The 20,448-nt window shown below is 44.8% G+C and overlaps 2 protein-coding genes across 2 annotated transcripts in view; one reads left to right on the top strand and one right to left on the bottom strand.

Moving 5' to 3' along the window:
- The window catches only part of LOC138636382 (ankyrin repeat domain-containing protein SOWAHA), a 44,480-nt gene extending 36,515 nt beyond the window's left edge, over window positions 1-7,965 (bottom strand). The window contains exons 1-3 of the mRNA XM_069724377.1: window positions 7,902-7,965; window positions 4,907-5,199; window positions 4,106-4,227 (exon numbers count right to left, since the gene is read on the bottom strand). Coding sequence (XP_069580478.1) covers window positions 4,106-4,227; window positions 4,907-5,186 — 402 coding nt within the window. The 5' untranslated portion in view covers window positions 5,187-5,199; window positions 7,902-7,965. The remainder of the gene's footprint in view (window positions 1-4,105; window positions 4,228-4,906; window positions 5,200-7,901) is intronic.
- Window positions 7,966-9,353: 1,388 nt separating this feature from the next.
- Window positions 9,354-14,244, top strand: LOC138636381 (Iroquois homeobox protein 5a-like). Its single transcript, XM_069724376.1, has 3 exons — window positions 9,354-9,733; window positions 10,958-11,354; window positions 12,408-14,244. Exons 1-3 carry the CDS (start codon window positions 9,503-9,505, stop codon window positions 12,986-12,988), a joined length of 1,209 nt encoding a protein of 402 aa, XP_069580477.1. The 5' UTR covers window positions 9,354-9,502; the 3' UTR covers window positions 12,989-14,244.
- Window positions 14,245-20,448: the final 6,204 nt, after the last annotated feature.

Genomic DNA, 20,448 nt, shown 5'->3' on the forward strand with positions numbered 1-20,448 from the left:
CACGTTACCGTCATTATCAACTGATAAGAGCTGCGATCAAAACGTTTCAAGACTGCTTTTATTGGTGCCAATGGACGTACAGCGATGTTCCCTCAGACGTTAACCGGCTAATAAAGCTAATAATCAGCTAACAACGCTAAAACTCAAGTTAATGAGCCATTAACAACCAGCTAACAACCAGCTAACAATGCTAATAATCAGCTAACAACCAGCTAACAATGCTAATAATCAGCTAACAACCAGCTAACAATGCTAATAATCAGCTAACAACCAGCTAACAACCAGCTAACAACCAGCTAACAACCAGATAACAATGCTAACAATGCTAATAATCAGCTAACACCCACCACCAACCACCACGTTGCACCACCACCACCACCGCCGGCTGCTGAGCCTGTTGAGTACAATTAGGCCGCAGTTGACAACAGACATCAGCAGCCGCAGTTTAACATCTCAGAGAGCCGAGATCTCCTTTAACTGCCGTCCCAGGAGAGCTCATTATCCAGTCACTACTGTCCTGCTACACACACTCACACACACACTCACTCACACACACACACACACACACACACACACACACACACACACACACACACACACACACACACACACACACACACACACACACACACACACAGACACACACACACACACACACACACACACACACACACACACACACACACACACACACACACACACACACACACACACACACACACACACACACACACACACACACACACACACACACACACACACACACACACTAGGAGATCCTGATGAAACCGGTTGTTTTGATTCTAGTTAATTGTTCTCCGTTCCGTTCTTGTAAATAACAACAACAGACTTTTGTCTCCAAACACGGTTCCTGTTTGTCTTTTCGTCCACGTTTAATAATCTCACGGAAGCCGCGGCTTTCACACCGATTTACGTGTTTTTCGGCGGCGAGTGTCGCCGAGGTGTCGCAGAAACCCGCGGTCGATTCTCCGTGGAAGCGCCGCAGAGCCGCTTCACGTTTCGTCGGCTTCGCCGGGAACCCGGAGGCGTCTTCAGAAACGGGAAACACCTCAGCGGGGCGTGACGCGGATCTGCTGACTGTCACGGTGTCACGGCAACGCGTCACGGCAACACCACGTACAGCGTGTTTCACCAACGAAGAAGAATGACAGAGCGGGACATTTCCACACCGACGTCTCCATCACTGAACTCTTCTGATGTGTCCTGCTAACACAGCTAACAAACAGCTAAGACAGCTAACACAGCTAACAAACAGCTAAGACAGCTAACACAGCTAACAAACAGCTAACACAGCTAACACAGCTAACAAACAGCTAAGACAGCTAACACAGCTAACAAACAGCTAACACAGCTAACACAGCTAACAAACAGCTAAGACAGCTAACACAGCTAACAAACAGCTAAGACAGCTAACACAGCTAACAAACAGCTAACACAGCTAACACAGCTAACAAACAGCTAACACAGCTAACACAGCTAACAAACAGCTAAGACAGCTAACACAGCTAACAAACAGCTAAGACAGCTAACACAGCTAACATAGCTAACACAGCTAACACAGCTAACAAACAGCTAAGACAGCTAACACAGCTAACAAACAGCTAACACAGCTAACACAGCTAACAAACAGCTAAGACAGCTAACACAGCTAACAAACAGCTAAGACAGCTAACACAGCTAACAAACAGCTAACACAGCTAACACAGCTAACAAACAGCTAACACAGCTAACACAGCTAACAAACAGCTAAGACAGCTAACACAGCTAACAAACAGCTAAGACAGCTAACACAGCTAACATAGCTAACACAGCTAACAAACAGCTAACACAGCTAACAAACAGCTAACACAGCTAACATAGCTAACACAGCTAACAAACAGCTAACATAGCTAACAAACAGCTAACACAGCTAACAAACAGCTAACACGGCTAACACAGCTAACAAACAGCTAACACAGCTAACACAGCTAATACAGCTAACACAGCTAACAAACAGCTAATACAGCTAACACAGCTAACACAGCTAACAAACAGCTGACAAACAGCTAACTTGGCTACAAGACAACTAAACCCAAGATAACCAAACAGTTAATAATGCTAACAACCAGCTTCCAATCAGCTAACAATGCTAACGCCCAGCTAACAATGCTAACGCCCAGCTAACAATGCTAACGCCCAGCTAACAATGCTAACGCCCCGGTAGAACTCGGTGTTGACAGTCTGACTCGGGGAAGAATTCATGGCAGCTCGTCGCTTCATCTCAGACTTACTGAAGCATTTCACGGGTCTCTGTTGACGATGTTTGCAGCAGCAGAAGATGGAGGTTAACCCGAGGAGGTGCTGAATGCCCCCCCCCCCCCGTGCAGCGCTGAGCGATTCCCCCGGTGAACACTCAGGCCTGTACATTGTTGATCAGACACTAATGCAGGAGTCTAATCCTATTTGCATTCACATTAGTTCCCGTATCGCCGTCTGAGGGAATTACTGATTGGAATTCTTCTGAGGTAAATAAATAAAGAACTTGATGCACGATATCAGAATCTTCACAATTCAGATCAGGAAAGTCAATTTGGTTTAAGTGCTCCTCCGCCGAGCTGCAGAGGAAACGTATTTGGAGGCGGTTTGGATGAGTGAGCGTGTTCACAGGAGGACGGGGATGGAATCTGTCATGGTCCCTCCTCAGAGGCTCCACCACCGCCCCTCCACCTCCTCCACCTCCGCCCCTCCACCCCTCCCCTCCACCACCGCTCCACCACCACCCCTCCACCGCCCCTCCACCTCCACCTCCACCCCTCCACCTCCAACACCACCCCTCCACCCCTCCACCTCCACACCTCCACCTCCCATCACTCCACCACCACCCCTCCACCTCCACCCCTCCACCTCCACCTCCCATCGCTCCACCTCCACCTCCCATCACTCCACCACCACCCCTCCACCTCCACCTCCCATCGCTCCACCTCCACCCCTCCACCTCCACACCGCCCCTCCACCCCTCCACCTCCACCACCGCCCCTCCACCTCCACCCCTCCACCTCCACCTCCCATCGCTCCACCACCACCCCTCCACCCCTCCACCTCCACCTCCACCTCACATCGCTCCACCACCACCCCTCCACCTCCCATCCACCACCACCCCTGCTCCCATTGCTCCACCACCCCTCCACCCCTCCACCTCCACCTCTCATTGCTCCACCACCACCCCTCCACCTAACGAGTCGTTAGCGTTATTAGCTATAACTTGAGTTGAGCTGTTAATAAGCAAAATTAGCTGCTTGTTAGCTTGAGTTTAGAAGAAATAAATCCTCCTTGTGGAGAAGCTGGAGATAGAAGATGTTTGGTTCTCGTCCTTGAAACTAAAACGTTCAATTAAATATCAAATAACTGCAGTTTAATTAATTAAAACTGAATATTTCTGCTATTGAACTAAAAACTTTTTCAGCTAAAAACACTAAAAACAGAGAAAAATTTAAATCTGTGTCACAAAACTAAAAACAAGCTTTTTGTCTAATTTCCTGAAAAGTTCTTTGTTTGGAGACTCGTGTCTTTTCGTATTGATTAAGACCTCATTGATTACTGTCAGCGGTAAAAAGACGAGCAGAAGTTTCAGTTTCTGAGTCGTTCGCGTCTTCGGTGAAAAGCAAATAAGGAAACTGTCAGGAAGTAAAAGGCAGGAGGTTTGTGATGAAAGGCGGCGGGATCAGGACTCGACGTGGAAATACGAATATTTTAAATAGTTCACAATGAACAAATTCATTATTGAAAACATCCCGCGCGCCTTAAATCCACGACGTGACGAGCCGAGACGTGGATGAATAATTACAGCTGGAAGCCTGCGAGAGCAGTCACATGAAGAGGAGGCTTCGGCTGATGAAGAAAGGCTGTCAGGAGGGCCGAGCTTTCAACTTGATCACAGGCGGCGTTTAAAGGAAGAACAAAGGCAGCCAACGTGGAGGAGAAGCTACCTGAGAGAGCAGGAGACAAAGGCGAGCGGCGGGACGTTTGGCTCCGCCCCCGCTGAGCAGCCCGACACATGAATAAACATGAGCCGGCCGGTCGTATCCCATCAGGCCTCTGGACTCACCTCCTCCGCCGCCGTGACGACCAGCGCCGGGAGGCTGCCGCCGGATTCCCTCGCTGCGTCCTGATTGGCTGTCGTCGGGTTCGAGTCCGAGCGATGCTCCGCCCGGTCCTGATGCTGCGAGGCTGCAGGTCAACAGACCAGGGGGTGTTTGTTTATTTATTCATCTGTTATTTACGTGTTTGTTTACTGCAGGTAAAAAAAACATTCATTTAAACCTGACACACGATTTATTCTTTTTTTAAATATTGTTTTAATTAAATCAGAATATTAAAACACACATAAACTGACAGTTACAGATACTTTTTATCTGACATGATTTATTCTTAGTTACAGATTTAAATTTTTTTATTTAAGGTTTCCCCTTTTTTCTATCATGTAACTTTTAATAAATACATATAAAAATATCAATGACACGTTCAAATATTTAAATATATTTTTGATTGACAGGCACGAGTTTTAAAAATTATTCAAACAACTAAATTTTTTTGAGCCAGAAGTGTCCATAACTGATGATGGTAATACACCCGTCTGTCCACTAGAGGGAAGCGTGTCATCGCGGCGTCAAAACGTGTTGGAGTGACGAGCTTTTGGATGTTTTTGTTAAAAAAAAAAAAAAAAAACTCCCAAACAAAACTTTGTCACACGGCCTTCTGTAATCCGTCTCATTACCTTCGTCGACGGATGTTTGTCACGTGACTTCTTCTCACGTGTAGATGATGTTCGGCGTGTCAAAAAAAAAAAAGGTTCCCCCTAGTGGACAGGTGGGTGTATTACACGCTCCTAACATCCATCACTTCTCACCAGCATCCTGGATCTGCTCATCCTGCATCAGGTCCTGGTCTAGACGCGCCTCTGGACGTCCTCCTGGTCCACGATGAGCTTCTGTCTGAGCCGGTTCTGGTCCCCGGACCTCCTGCTGGTCCTCAGGTGGATCTGGACGACACTCTCCAACATGACCCTGGTCTTTGAGACTTCGCTGGTCCTGGTGGAGACTCTCCAGACTCCGGTCTTGTGTCAGGTCACCAGCTGGGGCGGGCTGAGGACCACCATGCAGAGGGGGATGCTGGGAAATCTCCTCCATCGTACTGACAGTTCTGAAAGGAGACGTTCAACAAACAAAGAAACAGCGATTAGATCACATGATTGCTCAAGAGTTAAGAAATGTTCAACTTTGGGTAAAACTGATTAACTTTTTAACCCAGACGTCCAATCACAGTGAAGGAGGGGCAGAACAAACACACGCAAGCAGCTTTACCAGACTATAATCAGAGTAAAGAAAACTGAAGCTGTGAGCTACAGGTGGGCGGAGCCAGACTGTTTATTTATGCTGTAAAGTTTTAACATGGCGGTCTGTTGATCCCACAGACTGTTTATAAAAGAGTTCGTAGCTTCAGGTCTGTAAAATGGTTCTGATCCAGAAGTGTCTTCAGCTGCAATACCAGCGAGTGCCACTAGAGGTCGGCTCCAAAAAGCCTCCGGCTCCATAGACTCCCATTCAACTTCTCTCATCAAATCCAAAGTGAATAAAATGTGTCCATCAGTTATCTCGGTGTTGTTAGCTAAAGTCACTCCTTCTTCTTAGTTTTCTGGAGGTCCATCTGAAAATAATCCCTCATTCATTAGAAAAGAAGATTCAAGAAGACCTGTTTTTGGGGGCGTGTCTGTTTGATTGACAGGCCTGTGGTGCAGTCAGGTTACAGCTATCGGTGGGCGGGACGTAGTATCGTCAGGTTTCCGATCAGATCGGTCAGATCCACCTCTGGCTCCTCCCCCAGCTCGTCCAAATATGGTCACTTCCTGCTCCAAACCGCTCCGAAGTACCTGACAGCTGTCAATCACTTGTTTCTTTTGGTAATATAATGTCAGTAAATGATGCTCGTTAGAAATTCCTGCAGCTCTTCATCTTCTCGTCAGTTTGAAACCAAAAATATTCGTTTAACGTGAAACAAAGAAAATCAGAAATCAGCGCGTTGGAACGTTTTAAATGAAACTGAAACTTCCTGTTGATCTGGAGTGTTGCGTTTTTAAATTCACTTCCTGTGTTTGATGACATCGTCGTGGTGATCAGACGCTGGTGGATCACATTCATTGATCTGTGATGCAGTAAACAACAAACAGGAAGTCCAGATGTTGCGGAGCGACTCATCTGTTTCCCGCTCTGTGAAGTCGCTCTTCTTGCAGCACTTACCGGAGTCCCGGGGGTGGTAATTAAGTCTGAGCACAGATAACACGGATCGCATTTCATACTTGAATAGTAACTATTAAAAAGAGTGTTTTCCAATTAATTAAACACACTGTCTTTAAGTAACCTCTGGACATCCGGCCCGCGGGCGAAGCTAATTTATGAGCTGCTGGGGGAAAACAAACGAGCGCTCCTTTCATGTGAGGATCTTCACAAAGAGTCGGTGCCGTGGAGAATACGGAGCGAGCCGCGCCGCACGTTTCCCTCAATACTCAACTTTGTACACGCAGATTGTTACAGAACTTTGTGAAGCGATAGAAGCGGCGCGGTGTCACTCGGTGGGCGGGCCCTCGGGGTCGCCGTGCCGACGATGAAAGAGCCGTCGCAGCTTTCCCGAGCTGCTGCTTCCTGCTGCGGGAGGCCATCGCTGCGTTGCATTCGAGCCTCCGGAGGATCGTCGGAGGAGTAGAGGAGGTGCAGAGGAGGTGCGCTCACCTCGCTTTAATGAAAGAGGCTTAAAAAAGCGTGAAAATGCCAGCGCTAATCTGCCGGGTCCATCTGCAGCGGAGCAGCTCGCTCCGTTTCACCGGCGCTCAGACGTTCCTCAGGCTCCATTAGGCCTCATCAACATTCGTTTAGCATCGCAGGTCGGAGACGCACATCCAGGAGGCTCGGAGGAGGAGATTCAGGAGCAACACCTTCCTGCAGGTTAACAAAATAAAAGCTCGGAACTCTTTTTCTCTGAAGCTTTAACTAATAATAATCTGCAGGCGTCCCGCTCACATGGTGACCTCTGACCCCCGACGACTCCACATCACGCTCATGTTCCTGCTCCATCGGAGTTATTTACTGCTTCTTTACTAAGTTAAACATCTTAAAGTACAACAGACAGAAAAAAGATTTAACTACCGAACAATCAGTACGATTCGATCTCAAACAAGAAGTAATTTGATCACAAACATGTGAGAAGTTTAATCTTCTCACATGAATAAGAAACCAGGAGGTTCTTGAACTGCGAGGAGTCAGAGAGGACGTGATGGAGAGGAGGGAAGGAGGGACAGGTGCAACAGGTGAGTCACTGGAGTTCAACACAACATCGTCCTCGAGTCCGAGTGAGTATTTGCACCGAATGTGAAGAAATCTCCTCGAGGTGTTCCTGAGATATCGAGTTCACAAGAATGACGACATGAAGTCACAGTGACCTTTGACCTTTGAGCATCCAAATCTGAGCATTCTGCAGTTGAGGTCAACTGAACATTTGTGCCAAATCTGCCTGTTTATATGGTGCCCTCTGCTGTTCTTTCAGAATAAAGCTCCAGAAATCCTTTCAGAATAAAGCTCCAGAAATCCTTTCAGAATAAAGCTCCAGAAATCCTTTCAGAATAAAGCTCCAGAAATCCTTTCAGAAAGCAGAGAACCAGCCAGTTCAGAAGCTGCCTGAGAATCTGTCTGATTTGAGGTTTCCTTCCAAATCACGGTGATCAGTGATGTTTGTCTGACCTCCCATGATGCACTGCAGACAGGAAGGTCCTCAAACACAGTTCTGCCACTTTAGTTTACAAAATAAAAGCACAGAATCATGAGGTTAAAGTGATAGTCTTCAGAATAACTCACAGAAAGGTTTTCGCCTCCTGTTTCCTCAAACAGAATAAGACGAAGATAAAACTAGCCAGAATCCCGAACCTCTCCGTTACCGACGGCTCTGCTCCTGAAATAGCTGCTGAACACTTCGGTAATTAGGATCAACATGAATTAATCGGTGGAGCCGGTGAGCTCCACCTCCGCTCTCACCTGGAAATCCCTGCAGCTCGGCCTCGTCCTGGACGTCAGCCGGAGGAAGGCCCACATGTGTTCGCCTCGCCGCCGACACACCTGCCGGACAGGTGGCTGCTCTCAGCTGTGAGTGACGGACTTAGTCTCCGCCCCCTCTGACAGGACGCCCCGCTGCAGGCGGAGCTCTGCTAATTATAGAATCCACAAATCAGATTAGAGCTTAAACACTCACACCTTCAAACTACAACTCAGCGCTCTCACAGCCGCCGAGTATCCAGTTACTCCTGCTGTACTCGAGTACTCACAGGAGTTACTCCTGCTGTACTCGAGTACTTTAAGTGTCTGGACTCTGATGATGTCATCTGAGGCGACAGCGCTCATCGTTTTCTGTCCTTTTACAAACAATAAATCAGCAGGTTGATCCGACGTGAATCTTTAGAGGCAGTTTTACTGGAAAATAGTTCATTATGAGCTGCAGATGAATCACAGCAGGAAAAACATGCTTTTATTTTAACGCATCTGAAATATTAACATTGACTATTACAGCTAGTTTAATACATTTTCTTGTTTGTACTCTTCATACCTGAACACCACACCGAGTTACAAACATAAAAACTTCTATTTATTTCATTTTTAGTGTCATTTTTAAATGCGGTATTACGGCAAAGCGTGAAATAGACACGCCCGCCTGCTACAGCACAACGTGAGACTGCTACGCTGTCTGGGCGTGAAAGTTACACGTTTAGTAAGCGTGAAACTCACACACGTAAAAGTCACGTTGTTATCATTAAAGCTCATCAAACTTCCTGTGAGGTCACGTGACTCCATCAGAGGCGAACGACGTCATCGATACACCTGACAGCTGATGTTTCCTTTGATCGAGTTTGTTGTCGGATTAAAAATCAAAAACTCAAAATTGTATACGAAAAACAGAAAATGTGGATGTTCAAGAAGCTGAATTTGAATCAGCTTAAATCAATAAAGTTGTGAGCTGCAGGGTGCTGGTTAGGAGATGATGACACTGGTGGGGTCTGCCTCGAGGCCCCCGACCCTCAGGTTGGACCCCTAAAACTGTTTGAACTTTGTGTTTTAAGAGGAGATTTTGTTGCAGCTGCAGGACAGACAGAGGGAAAGTGAAGTGTGAGAGCTGATGGAGGATGCTGGGAGGTGGAGCCCCCCCCCCCCCTCCTCTCTCCTCCTCGCTCTCTCTCTTCAGTCTGTTCGCGCGCTCAGCGCCGATCAGTTCCGCAGCAGCCTGAGTAGAAACTCTCAGTAGAAACAGTAGAAACAGTCGCAGTGAACCGGCGATGCTCCTGGATGCTCCTTTCAAACTCCTCTTCCTCTTCTCCTCTTCCCTCCGCCGTCCCGGGCTCACGCGCACCTTCTCTCCGATGTGAGTTCGCCCGTGCGTAAAAAGTCCGGCTCCGCGCGCGCCGCCCGTCATGGCTTATCCTCCGGGTTTCCTCTTCCAGCCGTCCGTGTCTCTGGCCCTGCACTCCTGCCCGTCCTTCGGCTCCGCGGTCCTCCTGGGACCGCGGACGGAGGAGCTCGGCCGCTCCTCGTCGGGCTCTGCCTTCGCTCCGTACTCGGGATCGGCGACGTCTCCCGGCTTCAGCTCTCCCCTCCCGTACGGCGGGGAGCCCCGGGCCGCCGCCACCCTCAGCTCCTTCGTGGTGAGTGTCCGAGCGCAGCCGGCGGACCGGAACCGGGTCTGGGACCGGCTCCGGGACCGGACCGGGTCTGGTCTTCTGGTTCAAACCGAGAAGTCACTTTTAGAAAAGTTTTAAAAACTAGAGAGAGACAGAAGCCGAAATGTGACGTGAAATTCAAGAGTTCAACAGGAAGTTATTTAAGCCTCAGGAAATGATTTTAAAGTTAAATCTAAAATTTTAAAAAGTACATTTTTAATGTGATGATTTAAATGATATTTGACCAAAGACAAACATCTTCTCCACCTTCATCTCTCCTCTGGATCTCCGGAGGAAGAAATGATCATTTACGGTTTTAAATGTTGGCGAAATCATTTTAAAAGCCGAAAAAAATTCATTTATCGAGAAGAAATATCACTTTTCAAATTGATATTGTTTTTTTTCTTTTTGTTTCTTAAATCATCAGCTACAGTTTTTATTTCTTCTGATCAACAACGGATTTTTGGGTCATTTTGTTTTCGGAAAATCTAAATGCAAAGTTTAAAATTGATAATTTATCCATAATTTCGACAAACACCCTGAATTCCCTGTCAGGTTTTAATTGTTCAAATGTGTGAATGAGACGTTTTAATTTTAAATTGAAAGATTTAAAGGAGGAAGTGTTCGACAGCTTCCCAGACAACAAATTAAATTCTGTTTGTTTGGTTTCATTTAACGACGTCACTCACTTTAAGATTAGAAATCTGCTGCTCAGAGAGCTGCCAAGAAAACAGCTTCACACAAATCTGCAGACAACACACACACACACACACACACACACACACACACACACACACACACACACACACACACACACACACACACACACACACACACACATCAAACATACAGTGAACAAATAAGCAGAGATAAAATATATTTAAATTAAAGATAAAATAGAGATAAAGTAGAAAAATAAATCAGAGATAAAATAGTTAAAAAGATAAATAACAGATAAAGTGGACATAAATTAGTCAAAATAGATATAAAAGAGTTGAAGTAGATTTAAATGATATAAATTAGAGATAAAGTAGAACTAAATTAGAGCTACAATAGAGATAAAGAATAGATCAAAAATATTTAAATTAGAGATAAAATAGCTTTTAATTATAAATAAATTAGTCACAGAAAAACTTAAAATGACTGAAGCAGAAAATAAACATGTCAAAGATCAGTTTGAGGTACTGATGACATCACTTCCTGTTCTAGAGTCCCGGGTACGACCCATCCTCCGGGTCCCTGGACTACCACCCGTTCGGGGCCCTGGGGCCGTACGCGTACGGAGACCCCGCCTACAGGAAGAACGCCACGCGGGACGCCACGGCGACGCTGAAGGCCTGGCTCGGCGAGCACCGGAAGAACCCGTACCCGACGAAGGGGGAGAAGATCATGCTGGCCATCATCACCAAGATGACGCTGACGCAGGTCTCCACCTGGTTCGCCAACGCTCGGCGCCGCCTGAAGAAGGAGAACAAGATGACCTGGACCCCCCGGAACCGCAGCGAGGACGAGGAGGACGAGGACGCCATCGAGCTGGAGCGCCACGAGGAGGACGAGGACACCACGAAGACCGGCGGCGAGGAGGGGGGGGGCAAGAGCGACAGAGGTCAGTCTGTGTGTGTAACTGTGTGTGTGTGTGTGTGTGTGTGTGTGTGTGTGTGTGTGTGTGTGTGTGTGTGTGTGTGTGTGTAACAGTGTGTGTGTGTAACAGTGTGTGTGTGTGTGTGTGTGTGTAACAGTGTGTAACAGTGTGTGTGTGTGTGTGTGTGTGTGTGTGTGTGTGTGTGTGTGTAACTGTGTGTGTAACAGTGTGTGTGTGTGTGTGTGTGTAACTGTGTGTGTGTGTGTGTGTGTGTGTAACTGTGTGTAACAGTGTGTGTGTAACTGTGTGTGTGTGTGTGTGTGTGTGTGTGTGTGTGTGTGTGTGTGTGTGTGTGTGTGTGTAACTGTGTGTGTAACAGTGTGTGTGTGTGTGTGTGTGTGTGTGTGTGTAACTGTGTGTGTGTGTGTGTGTGTGTAACTGTGTGTGTGTGTGTGTGTGTGTGTGTGTGTAACTGTGTGTGTGTGTGTGTGTGTAACTGTGTGTGTCACTAGAACTCCGAGGATGTAATTTCTGTAAATGTTTGTTCAAAAGATTAAAAAGTACAAAAAGAAACAACGAAAAACACAAAATAAAAGTTCACATCTGCCGACAGTTAATCGATCAATAATCAATCGATCAATAATCAATCGACGGATCCTTCAGCTTGTTTTTCATGGTTCTGTTCGTTCTCTGGTTTTCATCGATTTATTAAAATCTTAAATGTGAAGTCTGTCAGCAGAACATCAGCTGCTTCTCTTCGTCATATTTCTTATCATTTATGGAGGAAGTTATCAGAATATAAATATGATTGTTTTATTATCGGGGCTGCAGTCACATGTTACAGCTGAACATACGTGTTCTGTTCACGTGTTACAGCCCATCAATCATTACATCAGAAACACGTCTTCAGTTTCCTGATTTTCTCTGAAGTTAAAGATTGAAGGACGATCAGATCAGCTGATTGATTTTCTCTACGTGACCGTTTGCTGTGAACGTGATGAAGCGATCAGACGTATTGATCAGTATTGATGTGTGTCTCCTCCGTCTCCTCCGTCTCCTCCGTCCTCCGTCCTGCAGCTCCTCGTCGGGCCTCGGACTCCTGCGGTTTGATGTTCAGGGACGACAGCGGCAGCGACACGGACCGAGGCTTCACCGATCTGGACTTTAAAGACTCCGGGGACTGTAGGTTGCCCCGCATCCAGGGCCCCACCTCTACGTCGGGGGCCCCCCCTCCGGAGCAGGAGCGCTCGTCGTCTTCCAGCCCGCCGCCGAAGGAGCACGAACCCGGTCCGACCGCCGCCCCCAAACCCAAACTGTGGTCCCTGGCGGAGATCGCCACGTCGGCGGAGCGAAGTAAAGGATGTAGTGACTCGCAGAGCGGGGGGGCGGGGCCACAGCCGGCCGCCGCCTCCACGCCCCGGACCCCGTTCCCCCACGGCCCCGCCCTGCCCTGCCACCTCTACTACTCCTCCCCTTTCCTCCCCGGATACTCCGGCTACGCCCCCCTGGGGCCGCTGCACGGCAGCCCGGGGGCCCATCTGACCGGATTACAGCACAGCATGCTGCAGCGGGCCGAGGCCCTGGCACGCGACTGCCGGCTGCGCAGCCACAGTCAGCTGGAGCTGCACGAGCTCAAGAGAGGCATGACGAACGTGTAGCGCTGCACGCTCACCTCCTTTATTCACAGGAAGGGGGCCCCAATATCCCCACGGACCAGGGGCCCCAATATCCCCACGGACCAGGGGCCCCAATATCCCCACGGACCAGGGGTCTGATGGGGGGGTGGGGGGGTGCTGCTCAGAGACACAAGGGTTCAGACTGTTTTTCTATGTTGATAAGATGTAATCTTTGTAGTGCGTTTCTGCACACAACACGAAGTATCATTAAAAACTAGTTTTATGAATTCAGAACAAACGGCTGGCGTTTTTCAGACGGCGGCGACGTGACGACGAGTTTCACCGTCAGCTGATCACTCAGGTAAACAACAAAACACGGCGATGACATCATCATCACTGCAGAACTCACGTTCTCCAACAAACTGATCAACACTTTTGTAATAACGTGGTTTCATAGTTTCATTTATTGCAGCTGATGGAGACTAAAACAGAAAAAACTGAACGACTGGATTTAAAATGAGTTAAAGCCAAAAAACTAATACTGGAAATAACTTCGTAACCTGCTGCGAATTTCAGCAAAACGAGGTCTGAATTAAATTAAATCATCAAATTAAATTATACACGTAAATATGAAAAATATACAGAACAACTTTAACAGACTTTTTTCATTTTGCAGCATGAATGTTTCCGTCATCACTCTTTTTTTATATTTCAAATTGGTGCTGGAGTTTTAAAGAGTTTTTATTTTCCAGAACACCCTGAGGAACCCCGGCAGCATTTAAACAGCGTCTGGTTGCTTTGTTAACGGATCGCTGTGTTGCTTGACTCGTTCCTGAAGATGGCTTTGAATTATTATTAAAAAGACAAACAGCTGTGAAACACAAATGTAAAAAACCCTCCAGATTTCAAAGTTGAACTTTCAGCGTGTTGGTTTGAGCTCTGAGATCCAAACAGACGGTTTTATAGAAAACAAGTGAATGTAAACTTTGATTCATATTATTATTGTGTCATGAAGGGAAAAAAATCTGAGCAGCAACAAAAATGTTTACATTTCTGACGTCATTAATCATTATATCATTATCATCATTATAAACAAATAGATCCAGCTGATGGTTGGTTTTTTCTGAACTTTAGCAACAAACCATTTCAATAAATATTATAAATATCTGTCATCAGCAGAATATCTGTGAACATACATTTAATACAACATAACTCTCTGTAATAAAGACAAAAGAAACGTTTTAAATCTTTAAATCTGTGACACTAAACATCTTTGATTTCTTCAGATTTAATTTAACTTTTATGTTGATGGAAAAAAAAAATCAGTTCATATTTTGTTTTTTTCTTTGAATCGATCAACTAACTTTCTAAAGTGTTAAACTGCAGGATTAATGTTTGATCATGTTTTAATTCAGCTTCCTGAAAAAGTGCAGGACGCGCTGCAGCGCAGAAAGAAGCATGAAGAGAAAAACCTTCTTATTGATCCAGGAGTCAAACTCTGATCAGCCTGAACAGACGTACGAACCAACTCGTTAAAAAACAGCCTGCGGTCGTTCAGACCGAAACGTGAAAACCATCAACGGGTTCTTTTATGTTTTGGAGTTCACGTGCAAAGAAAAGATATTTCACTGAGTTTACAGAAAATGTTCCAAAGAAAATGTGATTTAATGTCAGTTTCTATCCATCATTTAAAGCAGAAAATGAGAAAATGATCCGTTAAGAGGCCGATCAGGATATTTTTGTTGAGTCGAGCTGAAGTCCAGATGCTTTTTATAGGTTTTGTTAATTTACACAAAAGGGCCGACAAACGTGGAGAACGTGAAACGTGAAACCACTGTGACGATCAACGTTCAGCTCCACATGAAAAAACTCAAATAGAAATCAGACTTTCACCTTTATGAAGATAATAAAGCTCCATTTTTGATATTTGTTTCTTTTTGCGATCAGAAATGTTTGATTTTGCAGCATCTTCCTCAAATAGTAGGATGACATTTTTTAAGTGAGTTTTTGCTGTAAAAGTCAAAGAAGAAAAGTTGTTTTTTCCTCCCACCTCCCTGATAAACAGCAACGTGGTGACTTCCTGTGAAGATAATCCTGCTGCACATCTCAAATATCTCACCTGCACTGACTTCTTCTTCCTGTGTTGAACTTAAAGATCCATCACGGCGCTCAAAGGGACCAAAACAGTCTAAACGTGACGAATCTTTCCAGAACTGTCTGTGACTGAAATATAGAACGAGAGAACACATCTGCTGTCAGAATAAGAGATTTAGATGCTTTAAATCACATTCGACTCCCGGCAGGTTAAAATAACAGAACAGGTCAGTCGCAGCAGTTTGGTTTCTCCTCTTTCAACATGTCTCCTGTGATTCAGACACCAGGAAGCTCTTTGTTGGTGACTAAAATTTTTATTTTAATGTTCATGTGTCGGTTGTCAACTTTTTTAATAAGTTCGAGGAATATTTTAACATTTAAACCATGAGATCAGATTAAAAGTCTCCAAAGTCTCAGAAGAAAAACTCTAATCATTAACATGAACTTTTTAATCTGCAGCCTTTTTATTTACAAAACTTTGGAGGGAAAATGTTTCTTTCACACCAAATATGACATCTTTATTCTAACGTCTTTTCCTGTTCATGTGCGGCCCGTAAATTTAAGACAGAGCAGCTGAAAACATCGTCTGTCTCCTCAGATTATTTTGACCCAATAAAACCAAGATTTTTTTTTACATTAAATTTAAATTAAAATTTCTTTTCATTCCTGAACTATCTTTTGGGTGAAAAATGTTCACATGGTCAGCCGACATTAGTTTCATTTGTACTTTTCAGTCTGGTTTGTATCCTGCAGCGTGTTGGTGTTCATCAGACGGCTGTTCTATGATCAGATCTGAGACAACGCACGTCTGAAACAGGTAAAGTAAAAAGTGAAGCTGCAGTTCAGGTGATATTTTTACTTGTATTTTATTAATTTCTTACATGTTTTACAGTAAAGTTTTTCTCCTGAAGTAAACTCGTGTGTTTTGGGGACTTTTCTCGACTGGATTTTTTTTTTCTCTTAATTCTTTCTGTTTAATAACAAAAACATTTCTTATCTTTGAATCCCAAAATGTTTAAAAAGTTGCACCATGTTTTACAGCAATGTGTTTATTTATTTTGGTCCATGAGGTCCTTTGTTAGAGAATTCTGTTTTGTATAAAATAAAAATGAAAATGTTTAAATAAAGAATTACAAAATAATAATAATTAAACAGCAAATATTTCAATACTTAATTTAGTTTTTAGTCCGTTTTTATTCTCGAGTGTCTTCATGTTTGTCTGTTGTATGTTTCTTTGTTTGACTACATTTAAGTGATATTACAGTTATGAATTTAATGTTTTTCAAATATTTCTACTCGACTACATTCATCTGACGGCAGTCGAGTTTCTTCACTTTAGATTTCAAACTTAAAAACTAAAAGTTTGCTGTCGAGTAAAAATTTTCAAGAGACTTAAAGATTTGTAATTATTATTATCAGGTTTTAGAGGATTTTCTAAATGTGTTGATGAAAAAATATTCGTATATCTTGTTTTATTGATGAATCTACACTGTTATTGTGTATTTTTTCATTTAACTGAGTGTGAAGCAGCTTTAAAGGATCTGCTGGAATAATCGTGGTCGTTTATTGATGCGGTATTAAACACAGTTAAACAGTAAATATAATTTCAAACCGTCAAAGAACTCTCATCAACACTTAATAAAAGAAATATAAAGACCTGAAATGTTTGACTTTTTCATCCTGTTCGAGACTTTCAAATTAAAACCATGATTAACTTTTATTTTAATGTTTCAAAATGAATTTTGTTGGATAAATTCATTGCAGGTTGAAGTTTCAGAGTTTTTCCTCAAAATAAATAAACAGTGCTGATTTTGTCGAGTTCTGAAACCTCAGCAGAGTCGAAATATTGATCAACAGGAAACAGGCATCGATAAATAATCCATGAGCTGACGGTGATCGGAGGAAACAGAAGGTATCGATCAGTATAAATAAACCTGAGCCGCGAAGGCCGACGGATCCTCGTAGGAGCTGCGTTCACAAACCTCCGCTCTGTTTGTGGGATGAAATCTGCAGCGGAGGAAATGAAGACGTTTTCAGGGTTTTAAACAACGTGAAGGTTTTTAACACACAATCAGCTCCAACGTTAAAAAAACACTCGAATCAGACAACGACTGAACGTCTGATGGTCGCCGCGATTTAAACTGAAGCGTCGGACGTTTTGGAGTCTGCAGTCACTCAACAGTTTACGGATTCGTTCTGTATCGCAGAGGAAACCCGACAAAAGCGCCGACGAAGAAACAAGACTAAAAAATCCCTCGTGGAAAACTGGATTGACGTGTCAACGAGTAAAAAACGACCGAAGCTTCACAGAGAAAATCCCGACCAAAACGTTGCGATGGAAAACCTGCCAAGAGTCGCAGAAGAAAACGTCTACGAGAAAAACCCGACCAGGAAAGCTGAACCAAAGAAATCTGGACGAAAACATTTACGAGGAAAATCCAGCTACGTGGATTGTTTTCCTATTATCAAGATATTTCCTAAATATTCTGAGATTCTTTATTGTGAACTCGGAGGCAGCAGGAAAATAAAAGCAGTGTTTCACTCATGTTTAGAGAACTTTCGTTTTTTAACTTTGTCCAGTTTGAAATGAAGTGTACAATAATAATACTAATAATGATATTCAGCATCGTCCTGAAGTCTGTTTTCAGTCCAATAAAAGGTGTTTTTAACCACTTTAGACATTTGAGATGAAAACCATGAGCTCCAGCTTTTATTTCTCACTTTTCATATGTAAATCTGCATCAATATATTTACATATGTTTATAAAAGTGTGTCAGCTGAACTGTAAACAATCTGTCTGTCATTTCCAGGAAACAAATGCACCAGATGAACCGCGACATGGTTTCACCTCCCGCCTGCTCCAACTACCTCCACCCTCCCCACACACACACACACACAAACACACCACCACCCCTCGCCCCCCTCCGTCCTCTCACTTCCAGCTGCGTGTTTACAGCGAGCCGAGTTCTGTCAGACGACGGCGGGCGAGCTGGCGAGGCAGCGAGGGGCCCGCCCACGGGCCCTCCAGCCCCGGGCCCGGCAGATGTCGCGCGGTGACGCCACTCAACCCTCCCGCCACGCAGCTCCAGCGGCCTGCGAGCCGACGGCCGCGGCAGCTGGGACGGCGGGCGGCGCCCTGCAGCACGCCGTCCCTCAAAATACACCCGCGTCCCCGGAGACCGCAACGCTGCAGCTACCAGAACAGAACCGAACCGAACCGAACCGGTCCGCCTCCGGTCCTGCTGTCTGACCCTCTGCACCACAGTCCTCCTCCTCCTCCTCCTCCTCATGCTCCTGATTCTCTCTATGCATATCTTTAACAGTAAAACATTTATTTAATTAACATCTAAAGTTCTTTCAATAACTAAATAATAATTTAAGTCTCAATTTAAAGGAAAAACACACACACACACACACACACACACACACACACACACACACACACACACACACTCCTGCTGCAGCTCTCTGAGTCTGTGCTTGGAGCGCCCCCTGCTGGCTGTTTGAAATTCTTTTTAGACTTCCTGGAAGTTGAGATTCAGGAAACCGATGAAGTCAAACACTCATCTGAGCTTCAAACAGGAAGTTATACTTCAAAATAAAATGTTATAAAACGAATTATTGGGTGTAAAATGGAAATTTAGGTTTAGAGAAATGATCAGAGACTAAATCTGACCAATTCTTTCACTGTTTTCTGGATTTATTGATGAATCGTTTGTCTGATGACTCGTTGAATGACATCAGAACATCTGAGAGCAGCAGCTGATCGAGACTCTCCTGATCACTGATAGTTAGAGCAGACGGCCGTGCTCTTCATCAGGCCGGAGGATGAGGAGCAGACGCGTGTCAGGTGGAGGTGTGAAGGGAGGCGGTGCTGAGCGTCCTCCTGCAGCTCCCTGACAGATGGTGCCGTTTGCTCGCAGTCGTTCCTCCGGCGACCCGCCTGCTGAATGTCACGCAGCAGGACGCCGCCGCGTGTTTACTGGCTGTTCGCGTCGCCACCGCTAACCTACCAGATCTACTCCGAAACACGTGACCATCAACCTGCCGAGTGTTCCTGTCGCCACGTCTGTTGACTTCACAACAGATTGCAGATCAATCAATCATCTTATATTTAGGATCAGAATGAACCGTTTGTCAAACGCTGTCCGGTTCAAGGCTCCGCAGCCTGAATGTAATGAACACACCGTCCACTAGAGGGAGCCACAGAACCACCAGGAAACCACAGACTGGACAGAAAAGTGTTCGTAGCTTTTTAGAGTTAGAGTTAGGGTTCTAGTTAGTTCGAGTTAGGGTTAGTTCGAGTTAGTTGGCGTTAGGGTTGGAGTTAGGGTTAGCTTGAGTTCATTGGAGTTAGTTCGAGTTCGAGTTAGGGTTAGAGTTAGAGTTAGTGTTAGTGAAAGCTCATTCGAGTTAGTTAGGGTTAGAATTAGTTTGAGTTGGAGTTAGGGTTAGTTGAAGTTAGTTGGGGTTAGTTAGAGTTGGAGTTGGTCAAAGTTAGGGTTAGTTAGAGTTAGGGTTAGAGGTAGTTAGACTTAGGGTTAGTTAGAGCTCGTTAGAGTTAATTAGGGTTAGAGTTAGAGCTAGTTTGATCTATAGTTAGTTGGAGTTAGTTAGTTAGTCAGAGTTAGTTAGAGATAGAGCTAGTTAGAGCTCGAGGTAGTTGGATTTATGGTTAGTTAGAGTTAGTTAGATGTAGTTGGGGTTAGTTAGAGCTCGTTAGGGTTCGAGTTAAGGTTAGTTAGAGCTCGTTTGATCTATATTTAGAGTTAGTTAGAGCTGGGGTTAGTTGGAGTTAGAGTTTGGATTAGTTGGAGTTAGAGTTAGTTAGAGCTAGTTGGAGTTAGAGTTAGTGTTAGGTGGATCCCACTAGAGTTAGTTAGGGTTAGAGTTGGTCAGAGTTAGTTCGAGCTCGAGCTAGTTATATTTAGGGTTAGTTGGAGCTAGTTAGAGTTAGGGTTCGTTAGGGTTAGTTCTAGTTAGAGCTAGGGTTAGTTGGAGTTAGTGTTAGTTAGAGTTAGCATAAACATTTATTAAACACAAACAGGAACCCAGTGTCAGTGTGACGGTACCATAACGTACTCACGGTTCCTTAGAGGGAGATAACAGTCTTCGTGTCCAGTAGGAGGCGCTGTGATGAAAGGACCATCCGTCCATGCAGCTCAGTCCTGAGCGAAGCCGCTAGCTTGTTAGCAGCTAAGTTCAGAAATGACGCAGCACACTTTAGCTGACGGCTGCAGTTCTAAACACGTTTTTAATCCAAGAAACATGTTAACATGTGAACAGCAGCAGGATTCATAACACAGATAACTGCAATTCATTTCAGATCAGAGTCAAAACTTTCATCAAAACATCTGTAATCACACTCTGATGGATGTTTTAAGTTAAAACTCCTTCACTTAAACTTA

Source organism: Brachyistius frenatus, unplaced genomic scaffold (genome assembly GCF_029030835.1).
Source record: "Brachyistius frenatus isolate BFR_SWC_R1_liver_20210118 unplaced genomic scaffold, ASM2903083v1 Contig_373, whole genome shotgun sequence".
In the NCBI taxonomy this organism is placed as follows: Eukaryota; Metazoa; Chordata; class Actinopteri; family Embiotocidae; genus Brachyistius; species Brachyistius frenatus.

Coding starts and splice junctions, on each gene's coding strand:
- LOC138636381 (XM_069724376.1), top strand. CDS start 9,503: ATGGCTTATCCTCCGGGTTTCCTCTTCCAGCCGTCCGTGTCTCTGGCC. Junction 9,734..10,957: donor CCACCCTCAGCTCCTTCGTG/GTGAGTGTCCGA, acceptor TTCCTGTTCTAG/AGTCCCGGGTACGACCCATC. Junction 11,355..12,407: donor GGGGGGCAAGAGCGACAGAG/GTCAGTCTGTGT, acceptor TCCGTCCTGCAG/CTCCTCGTCGGGCCTCGGAC.